This window comes from Leguminivora glycinivorella, chromosome 7 (assembly GCF_023078275.1).
Source record: "Leguminivora glycinivorella isolate SPB_JAAS2020 chromosome 7, LegGlyc_1.1, whole genome shotgun sequence".
Classification (NCBI taxonomy): Eukaryota; Metazoa; Arthropoda; class Insecta; order Lepidoptera; family Tortricidae; genus Leguminivora; species Leguminivora glycinivorella.
In genome coordinates, this window is record NC_062977.1 from 3146426 (window position 1) to 3167188 (window position 20763).

Here is a 20763-nt window from a genome sequence, read left to right on the forward strand (position 1 = left end):
TACTGCAAAGAAAATGCAAGAAATAACAACCTAAATATGGCAAATAGCGAATTGTTTGGATTTGTCATCGATGACAGATAGCCGTCAGTGATAAACTTATTCTGTTTGAAGCTTGGCTTTCATCGCCTTCTTTTCCTTCAATCAATGGAAAATTTACATGTGACTCAAATAGCTTAGACTGTCACACCTAGTAGCACGTTCAAATTCTATTGTCTTTCTAACTTTATCAGCTGTGAATTATTTATTTTTCAAGAAATCGTATAAATAAAGATAAAGAACCCTGAATATTGTTTTATTATGAAAGAAAGAAGGTTCAGCAGCAATATTTTATATACGTATTGTCAATAGCACATTTATTTCAGAGTGTGGTATGCGTCCTTTATTTTTCTAATGTAGTTTCAGAACGTGCGCACTTGCTCATCTTTCGCAGTTGTATCGATTCGATTGAATAAATAAAATAAATTCTTCTAGATCCCTGTCTTGAGAACAGTGCTGTATTTATAAAACAATATGAGCACTACAGGGGAGCAGCTGACCTTAGCTAGGGACATAAAGAGAGCCATTGAGCTGCTTGAGAAGTTACAACAAAGTGGTGAAGTGCCAGCTACAAAACTCGCTGCCTTACAGAAGGTGTTGCAAAGCGATTTCCTGAATGCTGTTCGAGAGGTGTACGAGCACGTCTACGAGACTGTAGATATCCAGGGCTCGGCTGATATTAGAGCTTCTGCTACTGCCAAGGCGACGGTGGCTGCGTTCGCAGCTGCAGAAGGTCATGCTCATCCCAGAGTTGTAGAACTTCCGAAAACCGAAGAGGGTCTAGGTTTCAACGTAATGGGTGGTAAGGAGCAAAACTCCCCGATTTACATCTCCAGAATCATCCCTGGCGGTGTTGCTGATCGTCATGGTGGACTGAAAAGGGGAGACCAGCTGCTGTCTGTTAACGGCGTATCCGTGGAAGGTGAGAACCACGAGAAAGCTGTAGAGCTGTTGAAGCAGGCTGTTGGCTCTGTAAAGTTGGTAGTCAGGTACACTCCCAAAGTTTTGGAGGAGATGGAAATGAGATTTGACAAGCAGAGGACTGGCCGCAGACGAACCAACTACAATTAAAAATACTCATGCTTGATGTTCAAGCAGTTTTATCTGTTTTAAGAGCACTGGAACAATTTGTTTTGGTAAAATGGATCCTTATTGACAAGTGTCTTAGCATGTTATTTATGTATTAATGTTTGACTTGATTTTCATATTGACAACTGCCATGCATAGTTTTACAAGCACTATTTATGCACTTTGGTTCAATATTGGATGTTTGTCCTGTAAATATTTTTGAGTGAGAGACACTAAGAGCTTCCCCACAATTAATTAAAATTGATGCATTCTTGTATGAATAGCCAGCAGTTGGTTATCAAGCTGAAGTGTCAGGAATATAGTTTGACAAGAGTATACTCAAGAAAGAATGGTTGGTAATAGTCACCCTAGTACAGTACAGATGGACTGCAGTTTTTATGGAAATGGAAACCAAACAGTTTCCTAGTATTGCAGTCTGTACTGCTAAGTGCATTTTCACATTATCCACTCCAATATCCCATACATTGAAGGCACCATCTTTGATTTTTGCCTTTGAAATCCTTCCGAAATCCGATATTAGATCGGATAATGTGAAAACGCACTAAATCTGATGGGAAAAATGCATATGACATTATTGTATAATCAATACTAGATTCACATATTTCACCCTTTCATTGTAAAGTCAATACTGTTTACATTCATGTTTTAGGCGTCTTTGGTATTTAAAGTATATAATCAATTGTTATTGAGCATGTTGAAAAGATAAAATGGAGAAGTATTATATGCCTTATTTATAAGTTATGAATAGTTTTGTATCATTGATGCCAAATATATTTGACTCAATTTACTATAAAACTTGTTAGTTGTATTAGATTGGATGCACATATTGTATTATGTTAGATGTTTAGAATATTATAAACAAGTTATAATTTATCTACTCAATTTATAAGCCATGTATATTGATATTATGAAAAGGTACTTAATTGGGTTTTAATTATATGAGTTATAACAAATAAAAAAAGGAGAATAAAGTATTCATTTGTTTTTATTTTACAAATATTTACATCTTATAGGAGAAAACTAATACATATAATATAATAGTAAAAAAATACATTCAATAGAATCAAGCAAATCTTGTCACTAAACAAAGGTGCAAAATTCAATTTTTCTATGGAATGGTAAACCTTCGCCCCAACATTTAAAATTTTATAAAGGTCCTTTAAAAATAAATTGAAAAAAAAAAAAAATTAAAATTTGCCGCCTTTTTTAGTGACAAGATTTGCTTGACAAACTATAACTTTAAATCCAAGTCATAGATATTTTTATTGATGTCATTAAAATTTTTGATTTTGAGGCAATTTGTGCCACGATTGTAAAATGTTGCAATTTCACAACACAATTTGCTACTTGTCTCTGTTTTAAACCCCTTCTGGAAATAATCATAAGTCCATATCCCCTACCAAGCATCAAAGCTCCCGAACTTATAATTCCCCTCTTTCTTAGGCTTCTTAGCAGGTGTCTCATCCGGCTTAGGCTTACTGCTAGAGGGTTCCAGATTCAAATATTTGCCCACACCGGTTCTGAACACTTTGAGAGGTTGTGTGGATGCCTTTTTGGGCTTCACGCCTGGCCCGGATTCTTCTGATTGTTTCTTTAATTCTGCAGCTCTCTCCTCCATCAGCTGTGAAAGATAGATGAATTAACACTTTTGCAATTAGTACCCGCCTAGTGGACACTAGTGAACTTTGCTCAGATACTGGAGATCCCGCAAGGTGGGTTCTCGTTCTCGCCATACAAGCTGGCGGTTATCAATTACGACCGGTTTCTGACGTACTGCGTCATTTTTTGTCTGGTAGTGAATGGGTTAACTAATTGTTTAGTACAGTGGGCTGCAAAAGTACATGGTGAATTGATCAATGAATGAATAATTTTTCCATGGAATTTTGCACTGTACATGTATTCAGTATTCAGTTCTTTATTTGCTAATATAGACACGAAAGCCATGCAAATACATTATAAATAGTCAACAATAATACTAAAATACTAATCATGTATGGAGAGCCTTTCAGGTCGTTATAATGAAGTCAAAACAACAAAGTCAAACAACTGAAGTCAAAATACTACCTTGGATAAAAATGACTAGGAAGGCGAAATCCTAATGTACTAAATGCTACCATTGGTACCCTTCAATTAGAGCTTATTTTATTTAGAGAGCTGTTTGACTGTGAGTCTGTGACTTCACGAAAGGTATTAAAGAGTAGAGGTCTTTGTAAAGCCTGCCCGCTATTATAAGATCAAATACGCTGAATTCAAATTGCCATGTTGCCAAAATAAATAATAAATACCTGTTCTTCAGCCTCAGCGAATGGGTCAACAAAGACCTGAGCAGCTTCAATAATAATGTCATGTATGGGCCGGTCCTTGTTGTCTACTCCTATCTGCTCCATGGTGTTGAGTGTGTCCACTCCACCTAGCCGAATATCGTCTGCATTTATTGCCAAAATAAATAATAAATACCTGTTCTTCAGCCTCAGCGAATGGGTCAACAAAGACCTGAGCAGCTTCAATAATAATGTCATGTATGGGCCGGTCCTTGTTGTCTACTCCTATCTGCTCCATGGTGTTGAGTGTGTCCACTCCACCAACTAGCTTGCCGAATATTGTGTGCTTGCCGTCCAGTTGCTTGCATGAGCGGAATGTGATGAAGCTGGAACGATAAATTGATTAAATAGTTAGAAACTGGTGACACTGGTGTGATAAAATAAGGGGGGGGGGGGATTGATTCATGTGTCCTACTGGCAGGTTACAGACCTGTAGTGTGTGTATTGCCTTTTTATTGAGACTCCTAATACTCCTTATCTTCTAGTTTATGAAAAGGATTCATTAATCTGGGATAGGTAGTGTCGGTGCCCCAAATTAAGTAACCATGTTGCCATACCGATTGCGTATTAAGTAGCTACTAATGATAGCATAGGCTTAAAAAAATTGTGGATAATAGTGTCAAAAATGAATCAAGAAGCAATGATGATAACATTGATAACATAGCTTGGATGGATAGTGCAAACGCAAATGAAAGGTAGACAGATATATATTATAATTACTTTTAAATCGGGACTTAATCGCATATCACTACATATTAAACCGACCTCCAACGTTTTAGGGACGAAGTTTCGTGAAAGTTTAAACAAATGAAAGGCAGATATGCCTGAGATATTATTTAATTTTCTCAAACATGGTATGAAATATTGATGTTATGTGCCTTATAATTGGCAGCGAAGTATGACGTTGCAGGTGCGGCTAGGACGATTGATAGATAATGGAATTTCATACAAACCTTGCAGGCCAAGGCCGGCAAAGTCTTCTTTTTTAATTTCCAAACACAGATAATTGTGACATAACATCCATGCAGGTATTTAGCCAATTAAAAAAAAACTATAAGGGGCTTTATAGACGTGCCGACTGCAACTGGTACGGGCCCTAGACAATATTTGATTTTGGGGTGCGTTTTCATACAAAAAAAAAATTTAGTTTTTTTTTTGTTTTTTTATAGGCGTATACGGGGCTTTAAAGGGCTTCGATTATTTTTGCGCTACGACGCACCGTTTAGGAGATACAGCCATCCAAAGTTACTATTTTCAGTAGACTTTATTTATTTCATAGGTACCATGTTTGAGAAAAGCACTATACATACCTCGGCGGGAAATGGGGTTGCCATTTGTCCCGGCCTCTGTAGTAATGTACTATTATTTGTATTTATTTCATTTGGAGATATAACTGTTTAATTGTCACCTTAGCAATATAGTTAAACTCTAAATTGCCCCCGTTTGTCCGGTGTACATTTATTAATTTATTTATTTAAACTTTATTGCACAATTAAAAAAAGTACAAATCATACAAATGGCGGACTTAATGCTAGCAGGCATTCTCTACCAGTCAACCATGGGCTAAACCGAGAGATCGTGTTGGTGCAGGGTCATAAAACAGTTAAGTAGTGAAATAACAAGGAATTATATACATATACCTAAATTTGCCTAACTAGTTATATCTACATATACATACATAAATAATGCTAAATATAATAAATATACATAAAATACATTTATTATTAGGTACAATTTAAAAATACTTACAATTGCGAGCCATTGCTGTTAGGCCCCGCATTGGCCATGGCGAGCACGCCTCGGCCGGTGTGGGACAAATTCGGTCTGACTTCATCTTCAAAGGGCTTCTTCCAGATCGACTCGCCGCCGAGACCCGTGCCCGTTGGATCGCCGCCTTGGATCTAAAGCAAAGGTGCTTTTTTTATGGGATAGGAGGCAAAAACGAGCAGACAGGTCGCCTGATGGTAAGCGATCACCGCCGCCCATGGACACCCGAAACACCAGAGGTGTTGGAGGTGCGTTGCCGGCCTTTAAGATGGGTGTAATTCCCGTACAAAAAAATTTGCGGACGCTAAAATCGGAACAGACGGTTTGGTGCGACCGACCCTCAGTTCAAAAATACCGCAGTTCATTCGATAAGTAAGTTTTGTAGTACCGAAGATTCTGGAGAACACAGATGAGGTCTGCCAACCACCGTTGCCTATGTACGTGGTGCCTACGTGTAGGTAAATGTGTACATATTTCTAGTACCGGCCCGAGCACTCAATAGGGATAGAGCGAAATATAATTTTGGCCCCCATGATTAAAAAACCTATTCACTGAAAAAAAGGTTCTCTTATTCTACTTATTCAAAGAAAATTTGTTTTTTGACCATGTTGCTTTTTGGCGCCTCTCCTACAATTTGGCGCCTAGAGCGTCCGCTCTTCTCGCTCTACCCCCGGGCCTGCATATTTCATATTTAGCCTCGTAACGTTTTGTATGGTGGGCCATACAAAATTTATGCTAAGGGATTTTGATTCTAGTTGTATACTTGAAATTGAGTTGAGTTTCATTTGTTCGAAAAATAGTAGAAACAAAAGAAATTCTACTTTATTTGTTAACATGAAAGTAGAAATTCCATTGCAACCAAATGTATATCTGATTGTACAATGGGCGGCAAGAGGTTATAGTCAGTCTATGTAGGTATATGAAGATGAAAATCTCGCATAGGGTAATGGCGAAAAGAATTCATTTGGGAAATTTGAGCTCTATTAGCTCCATCTATTACCACAAAAGCACATGGAGTTTAATTGAAGAACTCACCATAAAGTTCAAACTCAGCCTCCTTCGAGTATCATTCATCCATGGTACACGAAGGAGTCGGTCACAAGCCCGACTAAAATGAGGAGTGCAATGGCCGTTTTGTCGTCTCGGGGTAACCCGTCATGGCAACTCGCCCCAAAACCCCCAGGGTCAAGGTGGGAGGACGTGCCGAGGACCCTCACAGCCGGCTGTGGGCAGCGGGGGTGGTGCTGATTGGGCTCGCAAGCGGGAGAGGGGAGGGGGACAGGACCTGTGTTGTGTCTGGTTTGGCGGGGAGGGGTGGTTGTCGCGGAACCCCGGGGTGTCGGGGAGAGATACCCTAGGGGTGAAACACTTCTACTCTGACCTGTCGACTGGAGTGGTGGGGTATATGTGTGCAAGTGCTAGCCCCGGGAGCCCATGAGCGGGTTCCTAGGGGTGAGCCGACGCGCACATTCCCGCCACAACAGGCAACACAGGAGCTGTCTTACCATGCTTGCGAGCCTACTCAGCACAATCGCTGTCGTTAACGACTATGCGCAGGGGGGTGGCGCCACTGTCGTAGGAGTAAATTTAGCTGGGGTCTGTATGGGAGCTCTGCAGCTACCCCTAGTTTTTATCTCACCACGCTGAAATAGCACCTTTTACAGTTACTAATATGGAGAATTCTTTTAATACAAATATCAAAACTAAAACCAACACCGCGTCAGCGGCGAAGAGACCCGAAAGGGTAGAAGTGCGTGAGGGCGGGAAGTCTGCTGACGGACCCCCGATCGCTGTAGAGAGTGGGCTTCCGAGTTCCGGTGAGGAGCAGAGCAGTCTACAGAGAAGAACTGGGCAGGGTACTCCGGATGTCCTACAACTGGAAGGCCTGTCGCTAAGTGAAGAAGCGGAGCTGCTGCGTTCACCGAAGAGGAGGTAACCGAAAGGGAGGCCACACCTGCGGAGAACGGGCCGTTCTATAAGTATCAGTCTAAGGCCCAGAAAAAGAAGGCTAAGGTTCTGAGGAGAAAAGCTGCGATTGCTGGGGAAAGGGGTGGTGTTCCGGTGGTGGAATTTAAGGGGGACGCCAAACCTGGCCCGAGCAAACGCGGCCTCAAGATGAAGAGGCAGAGTACTGATGAGGGTCGTTCGGAGCGTCCTCCGGCGAAGCGCCAGAATCAGGGCAGGGCGGCTGCAGACGGACCACGGAACGTCGCTAGGGCGAACCGAGGTCTGGCTGTGGCTGTCGGTCGTGAGGATGGGGCTCCGGTGGACGAGGCTCTGGCGAAGCTCATCAGGAAGAAGCTTACGCAGTTGATAGAGGTGGTCGTCCTGCAGGTAGTACGGGGGGAGCCAGGCGTAGTAGCACCAAGGTTCGCTGCGTCGGGTTTGGTGTCGGAAGGATTTTTCCTTGTGACACCAAAGTCGACGGAGTCTAGGGACTGGCTGCTAGGTCAGGACTTCGGGGTGCTGGACGGACACCGAATCATCGTGCGTAAGCTGGAGCAGACTAGGGTGCAAGTTTGGGTTCCGGGTGATGCGGATACGGAGTATGTAAAGGAATTCCTTTACGCTCAGAATCCGGATCGCCGGGATCTCAAATTCCTGGAGTGGAAGGCTGCGGGCAGGGATGCTCTAGAGTTAGGTACCCGGTTGACCTTTTTGGTCCCGGATGGAGTAGAGGAGATCTGGGGCGAAGAGAAGACGAAGGTCATGGACTTCTCCGCCACCAGTGTGAGAGTTAGGATTTTGAGGGCCAACATCACTCAACAACCCTCAGAACCTAACAATGAAGAACCCGAACTGAGAAAGGAGGGCACGGCACCGAGCGGCGTCAATACGGAGGAGAAGGAGGGTATGGACGTCGTCGACGGGGGCGAGCTCTCCGAGTAACAGTCCGGGGACAACAACACTACACACAACTATCACTATGAACACACAAAGAACACTACACAAGCACCTACACACAAACACACACACAAACATATGCCAAGTAAACCTCCAACACTGCAAGGACGCAATGTCTGAGCTAGGACAATATGTTAGGAGGGCCAAAGTTGAAATAGCACTGCTGCAAGAACCTTATGCATGGAGGAACCGGGTGGCAGGCCTGGGACATCTGGGGGGAGCTCTGTACTATGAGGGAAATGGTGAGCTACCTCCTAGAGCATGCATATATGTGAGTAATAATGTGAGAAATATGGGATGTTTCATGACCATGTGTTGCAGAGACCTTGTCGTGGTGGAGACCTACTTCATCAATGACGAAGGGAAGAGATGCAAGGTGGCGCTGGCGTCCTGCTATCAGCCGGGCGACGCAGAGACACCTACAAAGGAATTGGAAGAGACGGTTCTGAGGTATAGAGGTAGGAATATACCCCTGATAGTTGGTTGCGATGCTAACTCACATCATGAGGTGTGGGGTAGCACCGACACCAACGAAAGGGGGAATCTCTATTAGAATTCATAATAAGCAATGACCTGGAAATTATAAACACAGGTGATACACCGACGTTTATAACAAGGGCGAGGAGAGAAGTGCTGGACATCACTGTAGCATCGAGAGAGATATCAGGCAAGGTAAAATGTTGGAGGGTGGACGAGGAGGACAGCATGTCTGACCACCGAAGGATACTCTACAGCATTGATTGTCGGGTAGAAAAGATGAAGGTAAGAAATCCACGCAAAACAGACTGGACGAAGTTCGGAGAGGAGCTAAAGAGGACTTCCGTCTCGGGTGGTAGGTACGAAAGTATTGACGACCTGGACAAAGGAGCACTCAGGCTGAAGGAGGTAGTAACAGCAGCATACCACAAGGCATGTCCAGAGAAACTCGTGCAGGCAGGTAAAGGACAGCCATGGTGGAGCAGAGAATTACAGAAGGTAAGGAAGAAGGTTCGCAAGGCTATGAGGGTGGCGGTAAAGAAAGGCGACACTCATAGCTGGGACGAGTATAGAGAGGTCAGAAATAAGTATACCAGACTAAGAGAGAGAGCTAGACAGGAGGGCTGGAGAAGATTTACAGAAGACATTGACAGTTACTCAGAAGGTGCGAGGGTGGTAAAGCTATTAGCTGGAGACCGGGCGTGCCAACTGGGGAGCCTAAGAGTAGACGGTGACTTAATCACAGAGCCGGAGAGGGTACTGAGTACAATGCTGAGCACACATTTTCCGGGCTGTGAGGAGGTGACAGAGATAGATGAGCAGGTAAGCCGGGGGGAGGCCGACTGGGGAGGTGCGGCGGAAGTGGTGGAGGAGAGCAGGATGGAGTGGGCGCTCTTCTCCTTTGCACCCTTCAAGTCTGCGGGCCCGGACGGGGTCCTACCGGTACTACTGCAGAAAGGGTATGAGCATATAAAAGATGACCTACTGGAACTGTACAGGGCAAGTATCGCTCTCAGACACATTCCAAAGGTGTGGAGAGAGGTAAGGGCGGTTTTCCTACCTAAACCAGGCAAGAAATCATACCAAGAGGTAAAATCATTTAGAAGCATAAGTCTATCGTCTTTTGTCCTAAAAACCCTAGAGAAGGTGATAGACAAGCATATAAGAGAGAAGGTCAACGGCAGTGGAGACCCGCTTCACGGGAATCAGCATGCATATATGGCTGGGAAGTCAACGGAGACGGCTCTTCACAACCTAGCTGTGAGGGTGGAAAGGGCCCTAGAATCAAAACAGTATGCTCTAGGCTGCTTCTTCGACGTGGAGGGGGCCTTTGACAGGGCTACCTTCCAAGCCGTTGAGGAGAGTCTGGTGAGAGAAGGCATCCGACCAACATTAGCGCAGTGGATAGGCAGTATGCTAAGGTGCAGGTCTATAACGGCGGAGTTGGGAGGTATAACAAAGACGATTAGTCCCAGGAGGGGGTTCCCGCAGGGAGGCTGCTTGTCACCCTTGATGTGGTGTCTACTTCTGGACTCTATGGTAAGAGAACTCAACAGGGGAGGCCTGTACATGCAGGCCTACTCTGATGACGGAGTACTACTGGTGAGAGGTATGGTCCTCAGTGTCATGAGGAACATAATGGTAAGAGGTCTCAGACAGGTACTGGGATGGTGCAGAGGGAGAGGACTGGATCTCAATCCGTCAAAAACTAAGCTGGTGTTATTCACTAACAAGAGGAAAAAAGAGCTGGAACCCATAAAAATAGAGGGTGTAGAACTAGAAATGGTAGACGAGTTCAAATATCTGGGCATTACTCTTGACAGTTCGCTCAGATACAGGACTCATATCAGAGAGCAGACGGCTAAGGCCATAAGAACGCTGTACCAATGCAAAAGGGCAGTAGGGAAGAACTGGGGACTGAAGCCGAGTATGATCCACTGGATTTACAAAGCCATTATCCTACCCAGGGTGCTATATGGGGCGGTGATCTGGTGGCACAGGACCCATATTGGAGAATATCGGAAGAATCTGACAAAAGTACAAAGATTAGCTTGCCTCATGATGACGGGGGCTATGAGAACCACCCCGACACATGCTATGGAGGTGCTGATAGGCTTAAAGCCCCTCTGGATTGAGGCAGAGAAGAGAGCCATGGAACAGTGGTACAGAATGAAAGCATGCAAGGAATGGAGAGGAAGTTGTGTGGACAAGAGACACGCACTGATACAAAGAGAGGCACTATCAAAACTAGAAATGCTGATGGTCAATAATGACCTCATAAAGAGGGAGGAGATTTTCGATAAGAAGTATAGGGTACATATAGGAGAAAGAGACAACTGGAAGGTAGAGGTCGTGCATCCAACGACTATATGTTTCACAGATGGCTCTAGGAGAAGCTCTACAAAGCTAGCAGGGGCGGGAATAGTAATCCCGAAACTAGGAGAAAAGGTGTCGATACCACTAGGGAGATACACTAGCGTGTTCCAAGCAGAGGTATGTGCCATAGCGAGCTGTGCACGTATATTAAAAGAAAGCGACAAACAAGATGGAGCCGTGGTCATATACACCGACAGTCAAGCGGCGCTAAAGGGCTCTGAAGAGAATATCGGTGACCTCGTCCCTGGTGAGAGAATGCAGGGAAGAGCTAAACTCGATAGGCAAGCATAGAAGTGTAACGGTTGCGTGGGTACCGGGACACCAGGGAGTCACAGGTAATGAGAAAGCGGACGAGTTGGCAAGGGCGGGGGCGGAGACGGAATTCTTGGGTCCGGAACCGGCTCTGCCTATGTCAGCTGACGTCACGAAAGGAGTCATTGAGAGGATAAAAGAGATGGAAGCACAAAGAGCCTGGGAAAGAGAGACCAGTTGTAGACAAACGAAGATGATGATAGAAGGTAGAGACCAAAGGAGAACTAGGTATCTTCTGAAACTAGGTAAGAACAGTCTAAGAATGTTGACCGGTATCATAACGGGACACAACACTCTTAACAGACATATGAAGATAATAGGTATCAGTAGTGACGAATCCTGTCCACATTGTGGTAAGGAGGAGACTAGCTTGCACCTACTAGCAGAATGTATCATGTATGCGGCACCGCGACATGACACATTCGGTAGAGACAATCTGGGAGAAGATGAACTCAAGGATGTCAAACTTAAAGATGTCCTTCTGTTCTGCAGGAAAACAAGAAGATTTGAGGAGAGAAGTGTGGGAGGGCAGCCGGGACAGTAACCTGCAGCTCCAACTCCAGGGAATTGGGCTGAATGAACGCACCAGCGATCGACAGCCCGCCTGTATCCGGCCAGGCGTCCCTACACTACATCTACATCTACATCTACAGAAAACATCGTGAGGAAACCGGACTAATTCAAATACGGCCTCTAGTTACCCTTCGGGTAAGCCGAATGAGCCAAATCTTGGCATTAGTTGTCAAAGCGGGCTCATGAGTCGTTGCAAATGCCGGGATAGCGGAAGAAGGATGACATCAATAATAAAGTTATACCGGCCGTATATTAGTTAGTAAAGTCCAATTTCAAATCATATAGGCGGAAAGTAGAATAAACACGAGCGTAGCGAGCGCGAATTTTTTTCCATATTATTAATAACACAATTAGGGGATATGTATGATGTATCATACAGAGAAAAGACAAGTCGGGACAGTTATCTGTTGAGACAAGGGGTGGGTTGGCCACCATACCAGTTCAATAGGCTACTAGACCCATATCGAATTTGGCAGTATACATGATTGTTTTCTGTAGTATTTGACATAAAAATCTATGTTTATAGATTTTGGGTATTAAAAGTGTATGATGACTACGTATTTTCGATTATAAATGTGTGTAATTTTTTATTTATTTTGGCCACCGAAAACGCTGTCAGCAATGTAGTGACGTCATCGAATTCGAACCTTACTGCATGTCAAAACAATCACTGACATATTGAACTTTATGCCTTTATACTTAAAAAGTCAGAAAATGTTGTTTTCGAGTAGAATGACCTGATGCGCAGATAATCTATAGATTAACATGACTGTGTTGTTTTCGCCTGATTACGTAAAAGTATACTTTAAAAATATTTTTTGCTGTTTTTAAGTCATAATAAAATATGGTAATATTTTATTTCAGTTAATTGGACAGTAGTTAATCATATAAGACAGACTTTTAAAAAGGGTCAAGTAGCCTAGGTATAGTGGGTTAAGTTTTGAGTTGAACCTCATAGGGTAACCGAATAAACATACCTTTCTTTTTCACCCTATCGTACTTAACGTCATCAGCGGCAATAATGGCAGCTTCATGGATTGTCTCAGGCGCCATAGCTGTGGATGTGAAACTGGCTGCCACCATCCCAGTGGAGTAATGGGCTGCATTGAACTTGTCTGCTACCTGTAAGTACATTACAAATTTAAGAGTTGCTTAATCCAGTTTTTTTTTAAACAAAAAAGTCGTTTTATTTCTTGCCATAAAATAAATTATTACAGATATTTTTCTAATTTTTTTTAAAATTATGGTTCTGTTGCAAGAACCCTTAATCGAGGGTTTACTGGTGAAACCCGATAAGTTAAGCACTATGTGCAATTTCCACAATGTTGTTATTTCAAGGACAAATTATCTCGATTCATCGGGTTGCACCAGTAAACTCTAGCTATTTGGGTATAGGCTTCCTCCAAACTGTTCCATATTGTAAGCCAGTAGCATATGGTATTTAACATTTCGACCCAGAATGGGGGAAATCAAGTCCAGTTTAGAAACTGCACTAGTTTGTAATCTCATGCCATGTATTTTGTTAAAATATTATGTTCTAAAGACTATTTCAAATGGAGACATACCTCCTTTTTAGTCTCCTTCACTTCAGGAGCTTTGTAATCCCTCTCCAGCTCATTGAGGATGTCTTTAGTCTCAGCTGAGACAGTCTTGAGTCTTGCATGTGGATCCTTTCTCAGGGCAATTTCCTCTGGGACACAATAAAATAAAAAGTAAGCAAACAAAACTTTGATCTGAGTGTTCCTATATTTCTGGTTTATTGTAACAATACTAATGCAAACCTGATTTACTTTCAGGAGCAAATGAATCTATACAGAATAGAAAATTTATTTGCATACCATAATATATATCATACATGGACCCTGATAATGATAAGGCACATCATAATTTGATTGTACCAAAGACATATATAACTCCGTATAGACAGATAAAGTCTAAGAAAAAAACGTACCTCAGTACCATACAGAAAAAGGTACGGTGGCCTAGACGGCATCACACCTTTATGCATACCCCGCTCAGCTAGATGGCGCTCATATTAATATTTGAGATTTTAACACAACACATATCAAGCTAGAATATGGGCCATTTGGGCCAAATTGTCAAAACTGAGGTTCAAAAATTTTAAGCCGGTATCAAGAGATGGCAGTCTATGCACTGTGATTACACATTTTACTTCGACAGTAACTCTCTATAATACTAGATCCTCTTTGATTGTGCATAATTTAAATTTTCTGAATTTCATAATAAATATCTCCTTGAATTATAAAGGTGCCATGAGGAGGTGACTGACCTTTACATGTTTTAGTTTTACTTCACCACTTTTTTTATACATTGAAAAAATTGAAACTCACCTTCCGTCTCAACTCTAAGATTATTCTTCACATGATGAAAGGTTGAAATATTGAACTTTCCAAGATGGCTCGGATCCTGAATCGTAATTATGTCAGCACGTACAAATGGTGTGTCATTGACCAAATCCTTCCAGTTCTTCCCCTTGATATTGAGTTGCTCCACAGCCTCATATGAGAATACATTTCCTGTAGTCCTGATCGCCACAATGTGTGAATTCTTAGTGAAGTTTTTGAACAATACCGGGCAATGGTAATCATCTTGTGCGTTTTTAAAGAAATTCAATTTGATCAATGACTTTATATCAGCTTTCTGAAAATAAAACATTCGGTATATTCGTTAAAATAAGGTGGAATCAATGAGAACCTTGTTTACTTGAAAATGCTCTAGCTGATTCAGATTCTTCAAAAAATTATAATGAATACACAAAGAGGTTAATTTTTAATGTACACAGACTCTACCAAGACTCCATGGTTACGAATTAATTGGTTTACAAGCTTACCTTCCCCGTAACAGGGTTGATTTTGAACTTCTTTACAAATTCCAAGAATGCTTGGAGCTCGAACACATTTCCGTCAACGTCGCAGTAAGGGTCTTCGAACGGCTGCAAGCAAAGGCAGCAGTGGTCGAACGGGAGCCTCTTGAATGAGGTGTCTTCTTCTACCGCCGTGCCTGAGCGCTTGCCCCCGTACAGAGTTGTCCACTCTGTGTACGTTAAGTACCTGGAAACAACATAGTTTTAAATCGTGTGATACCAAAATGTTTCAAAGGTAAAGACTGATAAAAAATTACAAACATTTTATCCTTTTGGTGCTGCCTTTTACCCATTTTGATTGATTTTCACTTCAAATGGATAGGAATAACTCAATATTTGGAATAAATTTTTAAATTCCGTATTGGTATCAACAATACAAGATAATTCACAGATAATTAATTAAAAAGTGAAAATAAACTTAAAATTTATAATTAAAGCAGTTTAAAAGAATAAACTCTAATACAAACGTGATAACGTCGATTATTGTATAAAAAATATTTAGATATAATCGTAGAAAACTGCTTTATTTTCTTTACACTAACTGTCAATTTGACAATGACAGTTAAGTCTGTAGTAGTATTGAACCTATTTGAATAAATGCTTTTGACGTACGACATGACATGGTGTCAGGTGTGAAAATTTAAATAAAAATATAATTTTAATAATTATATTTAACGAGTGATGCTGTATTTCTAGCAAATAGATGCTAATATGGCACAAAATAATAGTGGTGTATATGCGGCCATTCAGCAACCAGAACCGTTATGGCCCCTGTACACACATGGCCAACGGTTCCACCAGCCCTTTGTGAAACCCCTTGGCCAAGATAAGAGCCGCTGTTTACACATTGGCGAACCAATCACTTGGCATTGGCTCTTCATGAAAGATGGACGTGGAATGGAAAAGTCTAGGAAATTCTAGATCATAGACATTGACAGAAAAATTTGATTAAAAAATAATAACCCCGTAGTAAAATTTAATTATTTGATATATTAACAATTTTTTTAATATTATGATAAGAACATTTATCTTTTTTAGGAAATACATTAAACATTTGCAAGGTTATTTTATTTCCTAAAATCTACACTATTATTGACATAGATAAACTTATTATTTTCGTAAATATTTCACTACCGTCCTCTCTGACGGCTGACGACCAACTGAATGAAGCGCCAACGTGTAAACGCAGTTGGCCATTGGCGCCAAGATCCTTTGATGTGTGGACAAAAAACCGACACGAATCGGTTGGCCGGCAAGCGCAAGCGCCAACTGCCAACTTACGGCCAAGTAGCCCTCTACACACATGGCCAAGGGGGTTGGTGGAACTGTTGGCCATGTGTGTACAGCGGCCATTACAGGAAGAAGGTAACACAGCGGTAAACTGGAGGGAGTGGAAATCGGCCTTCGATTATTTTTTAGTCTCATCGGGGCGCGACGAGGCTTCCTCCAAAGAGAAATGCGCGATATTTCTCCATGTTATAGGAAAGTTTGGCCGAGAGATACTACAAGAATTTGAAGTAGATGACAAGTCCGATTATGACAAGCTAGTAAAGGCTTTTACAGAACGCTTTGACCCAAAGAAGAACGTTAACTTTGAACGGCATACGTTTTTTGAGACTTATCAAATAAACGATTCCTTTGATAAATATTTGAGCGACTTAAAAATTAAAAGTAAAAGTTGTGAATTTAGTACTCTCAAAGATAGCCTACTTTTAACGCAGATAATAAGAGGCCTAAAGGACAGCCACATGCGTGAAAAATTACTGTCTAAGTCTTCATTAAATCTGGAACAGGCCGTAGTATATTGTCGCGCGGCTGAGCGAGCCAGCATGCAAGCAGCAGCGTGTCGGAGTGCAAACACAGAACAAGCCTCCCCTGCATTAGAAGAACTGGCGCGTGGACGCGGCGCTCCGGGAGGTAGAGGCTACGGCTTCGGGACGAGAATGCGTGGTGGTGGAATGAGAGGACGCGGAGGTCACGGCGGATTCACGCGCGCTACGTCTGCCGGCCGAGGCCGTCGCGAATCTGAGTGTGGCAAGTGCGGGGGATGGCACGCCGCTAATGACACTTGTCCAGCATATAATGTTACGTGTTTCAGGTGTGAGCGAGTTGGACATTTTGCTAAGACTTGCCGCGAGAGGTTGATAAGAGAGGTTGCGATTGATGGAAAAGACGGTGAGGAATATTCAAATAACGAGGGTGAGTTTTTACTTGAGAACATTTACATTAACGTGATGGACAGTGATGATTTACCATGGTTCGAAAACATTTTAATTAATAATGTGCCAGTAAAGTTTAAATTAGATTGCGGTGCTGACGCATCTGTAATGTCATTGAAGTGTTTTAAACAGGCGGGCTTTGACACACGTATAATGCGTAAAAATAATTCAGTGCTTAGAGAAATCAGTCATAATCGTCTGCCTGTTGTAGGATATTTCATGGCAGATATGAAATGCAAACTACATACCTGTGTGCATAAGGTGTATGTTCTAGACATGGAGTGTAATAATCTTTTGGGGCGGAAGGCATGCACTGACCTGCAACTCATTAAAAGAGTTGATGAATTGCATATAGATGACTCAATTTATGATGGTATAGGCTGCCTGCCTTCCGTTGTCAAAATTTCTATTGACGAAACAGTACCACCTGTCATTTCGGCTTCCAGGAGAATACCGTTGTGTCTACAACCTCGTCTGAAAAAAGAACTGGACGAAATGGTAAAGTTGAATATCATTAAACGTGAAGAGGGACCCACGGATTGGGTATCGCCTATAGTTATTGTGGAGAAACCAGACAAGAAGTTACGTATTTGCCTTGATCCTTTGCATTTGAATAAAGCTGTACGCAGAAGCCACTTTCAACTGCCAACACTGGATGAGGTCGCGAGTGAAATGGATGGTGCCAAATACTTTTCTAAGCTTGATGCTTGTAAAGGGTTTTGGATGCTGAAGCTGGATGAGGCTAGTTCGAAGTTCTGCACATTTGCGACACCTTTCGGCAGATATCGCTTCCTCAGAATGCCCTTTGGAATAAATTGCGCGCCAGAAATATTTCACAATGAAATGGTCAAAATTTTTAAGACAGAAGGAGTAGCTGTCTATATTGATGACTTGATAGTGTTTGGTCGTACAAAAAGTGAACACGATGCGAGGTTGCAAGAAGTGTTCAATAGAGCCAAGATAAATGGTGTGAAATTCAATAAAGCGAAGTGTGTTTTCAACACCAAAGAAGTTCAATATCTCGGTCATATATTTAGTGCAGAAGGAATGCGTCCTGACCTAAAGCGAGTTAAAGCAATAAGTGACATGCCTGCACCTTTAAACAGAAAAGAGCTAGAACGATTCTTGGGCGTAACAAACTACTTATCTCGCTTTATTCCAAATTATTCTAACGTCGCTGCTCCACTACGTGATTTATTGAAAAAAGATTGTGAGTTCCAATGGAGTTCGGAACATAAACGAATTTTCGATGAGATGAAGAATAAAATTTGCTCTGCACCAGTACTCAGATTTTATTCTCCAGGCGATGAAGTGACAGTCTCAGTTGATGCGAGTTCGCGTGGTCTGGGGGCTGTTTTATTACAACAAGGGCGGCCTGTAGCCTACGCAGCGCGAACACTCACGCCAGCCGAATCGCGTTGGGCTCAGATTGAGAAGGAACTTCTGGCGATTGTGTTCGGGTGCACGCGTTTTCATCAGTACATTTACGGCCATAATAAAGTTAGTATTGAGACAGACCACAAACCCCTAGAGTCAATATTTAAAAAACCACTGAACAGTACCCCGGTTAGACTGCAGCGCATGCTAATGAAACTTCACGGCTATGATTTCCAAATTCATTACAAGCCCGGAAAGCTTTTGTACCTAGCGGATACGTTGTCTCGTGCTCCGTCAGAACGGGGTTCGAATGAAGACATGCATGCAGATGTCACAATACACGTGAACAATTTAATTGAGTGTCTTAACGTGTCAAAAGATAAGATTAGTAAAATCAGAGAAGCGACTAACAAAGATGAAGTTTTGCAGCGCTTAAAAGATTATTACTTCAATGGGTGGCCAAATAATAAAAATAAAACTAATGTTATCACTGAGCCATATTGGACTTTTCAAAACGAGATTCACGTCATTGACGGAATAGTATTTCGGAATCAGCAAATCGTTATTCCCGAAATACTACGGAAAGAAATACTTTCCATCATACATGAAGGACATTTGGGAATAGAAAAGTGCAAACAGCGTGCTAAAGAGTTAGTTTGGTGGCCGGGCATGGGCGCTGACATAGAGCAGATGGTACAGCGCTGTGAGCTTTGCCAGCGACATCGTGCGGCGCAGCCTCGTGAGCCGTTGTGCCCCCATCCCGTGCCGAGCTTGCCATGGCAAGTGGTCGCTGCTGACCTTTTCGAGTTCCAACAAAAACATTATTTACTGGTCGTAGACTATTACTCGAAATTTATCGAAGTGGCGTCCTTGAATAGCTTAACAAGTGGAACTATAATTAATCAGCTGAAAAACTTTTTTGGGCGGTTTGGAATACCACAGAAGGTAGTGTCTGATAATGGCCCCCAATTTTCTGCGCAAGAATTTAGTAACTTTGCTGGACACTATGGATTCGAACATGTGACGAGTTCGCCGCTGTACGCTAGGTCTAACGGATTGGTTGAACGCAATGTACAAACGGTAAAAAAACTGTTTACCAAGGCACAAGAGGATCACACTGATTGGCAGTTGGCGTTGCTTAATTTCAGAAACACTCCAATATCTGGAGAGCAGTATTCGCCAGCACAGCTGTTGATGGGTCGCAGGCTCAGAACACGACTTCCAGGTACAGACGATAGCTTAAAACCGGAAACAGTAGATCATGCTACAATTAAAAAAATACGGCAACAAAAAACTACTAAAATCAAGGAATATTACGATCGTGGTACCAGGAGCCTTCCCCAGCTCAGACCAGATGAGTCCGTGCGCATGCGTGACAACAAAGTCTGGGTTCCCGCCAAAGTCGTAGGAGTTGCTCGCGGAGACCGTTCTTACTGGCTTACCACAGAAAACGGTCGAACATATCGGAGAAATCGAGCTCAAATCTTACAGCGGAACGAAGGTGCGTCTACAGCAACTCCCACTACAGTACCGATAGTCACTCAAAGGTATAGTGATCTAGATTTTGTTCTTACAGACTCAGACGAGGAGTACGAAGACGCAACACCTAAAAGTCCAGTTCCTAGATCACCCCAGGGTGAACGCGAACCAGGTGGTAGTGGTATCGTCACTAGAAGTGGAAGACAAGTTCGTCCGCCACAAAGATTTAGTTTTGACTAATTTTCGATTCAATGTGAATTATTTTTACTGACAGGAGATATATAATGTTATGTTGTATTTTGTATTTTACTAAGTATGAAAGAAGATGTTATGTTGTATTTTTTATAATGTTTGTATTTTCTTGTTTAATGTTGTTCTTGTACTTGTTACTTAATTCGTTATAAGAAGGAAGATGTAGTAGTATTGAACCTATTTGAATAAATGCTTTTGACGTACGACATGACAAAGTCTATATAGTCTATTGGCCCCTGTACACACATGGCCAACGGTTCCACCAGCCCTTTGTGAAACCCCTTGGCCAAGATAAGAGCCGCTGTTTACACATTGGCGAACCAATCACTTGGCATTGGCTCTTCATGAAAGATGGACGTGGAATGGAAAAGTCTAGGAAATTCTAGATCATAGACATTGACAGAAAAATTTGATTAAAAAATAATAACCCCGTAGTAAAATTTAATTATTTGATATATTAACAATTTTTTTAATATTATGATAAGAACATTTATCTTTTTTAGGAAATACATTAAACATTTGCAAGGTTATTTTATTTCCTAAAATCTACACTATTATTGACATAGATAAACTTATTATTTTCGTAAATATTTCACTACCGTCCTCTCTGACGGCTGACGACCAACTGAATGAAGCGCCAACGTGTAAACGCAGTTGGCCATTGGCGCCAAGATCCTTTGATGTGTGGACAAAAAAC

At 42.1% G+C, this 20763-nt stretch overlaps 4 protein-coding genes across 5 annotated transcripts; 3 read left to right on the forward strand and 1 right to left on the reverse strand.

The window, feature by feature from the left end:
- Positions 1–389: 389 nt before the first annotated feature.
- LOC125227957 (protein lin-7 homolog C) lies at positions 390–2101 on the forward strand. Its single transcript, XM_048132375.1, has one exon. It carries the CDS (start codon positions 511–513, stop codon positions 1105–1107), a length of 597 nt encoding a protein of 198 aa, XP_047988332.1. The 5' UTR covers positions 390–510; the 3' UTR covers positions 1108–2101.
- On the reverse strand, positions 2093–15111 carry LOC125227999 (RING-type E3 ubiquitin-protein ligase PPIL2). The gene is made up of 8 exons (XM_048132435.1): positions 15001–15111; positions 14707–14926; positions 14207–14516; positions 13421–13545; positions 12807–12977; positions 5196–5347; positions 3583–3772; positions 2093–2746 (listed from the first exon to the last, which is right to left on the reverse strand). Exons 1-8 carry the CDS (start codon positions 15030–15032, stop codon positions 2522–2524), a joined length of 1425 nt encoding a protein of 474 aa, XP_047988392.1. The 5' UTR covers positions 15033–15111; the 3' UTR covers positions 2093–2521.
- LOC125227958 lies at positions 8100–8576 on the forward strand. The gene is made up of 2 exons (XM_048132376.1): positions 8100–8359; positions 8439–8576. Exons 1-2 carry the CDS (start codon positions 8140–8142, stop codon positions 8564–8566), a joined length of 348 nt encoding a protein of 115 aa, XP_047988333.1. The 5' UTR covers positions 8100–8139; the 3' UTR covers positions 8567–8576.
- A 1363-nt stretch (positions 15112–16474) lies between the features above and the next one.
- Positions 16475–20236, forward strand: LOC125228360 (uncharacterized protein K02A2.6-like). Of its 2 annotated transcripts, none has more exons than XM_048132896.1 (2): positions 16475–16938; positions 19912–20236. In XM_048132896.1, the coding sequence occupies exons 1-2, from the start codon at positions 16488–16490 to the stop codon at positions 20052–20054; spliced, it is 594 nt and encodes a 197-aa protein (XP_047988853.1). In that variant the 5' UTR covers positions 16475–16487; the 3' UTR covers positions 20055–20236. The 2 variants fall into 2 exon arrangements, with proteins under 2 accessions (XP_047988853.1, XP_047988852.1); XM_048132895.1 differs by lacking the exon at positions 16475–16938 and adding an exon at positions 18875–19836.
- Positions 20237–20763: the final 527 nt, after the last annotated feature.

Bases quoted from the DNA above. Each gene is read 5' to 3' on its own strand.
- LOC125227957 (XM_048132375.1), top strand. From the start codon at position 511: ATGAGCACTACAGGGGAGCAGCTGACCTTAGCTAGGGACATAAAGAGA.
- LOC125227958 (XM_048132376.1), top strand. From the start codon at position 8,140: ATGAACACACAAAGAACACTACACAAGCACCTACACACAAACACACAC. The intron at 8,360-8,438 runs GTGAGCTACCTC...CATGTGTTGCAG, and splicing joins TCTGTACTATGAGGGAAATG to AGACCTTGTCGTGGTGGAGA.
- LOC125227999 (XM_048132435.1), bottom strand. From the start codon at position 15,032: ATGGGTAAAAGGCAGCACCAAAAGGATAAAAT. The intron at 14,517-14,706 runs GTAAGCTTGTAA...TTTTATTTTCAG, and splicing joins TCAACCCTGTTACGGGGAAG to AAAGCTGATATAAAGTCATT. The intron at 2,747-3,582 runs GTATTTATTATT...TATCTTTCACAG, and splicing joins TCGCTGAGGCTGAAGAACAG to CTGATGGAGGAGAGAGCTGC.
- LOC125228360 (XM_048132895.1), top strand. From the start codon at position 19,005: ATGGGCGCTGACATAGAGCAGATGGTACAGCGCTGTGAGCTTTGCCAG. The intron at 19,837-19,911 runs GTGCGTCTACAG...TTGTTCTTACAG, and splicing joins AATCTTACAGCGGAACGAAG to ACTCAGACGAGGAGTACGAA.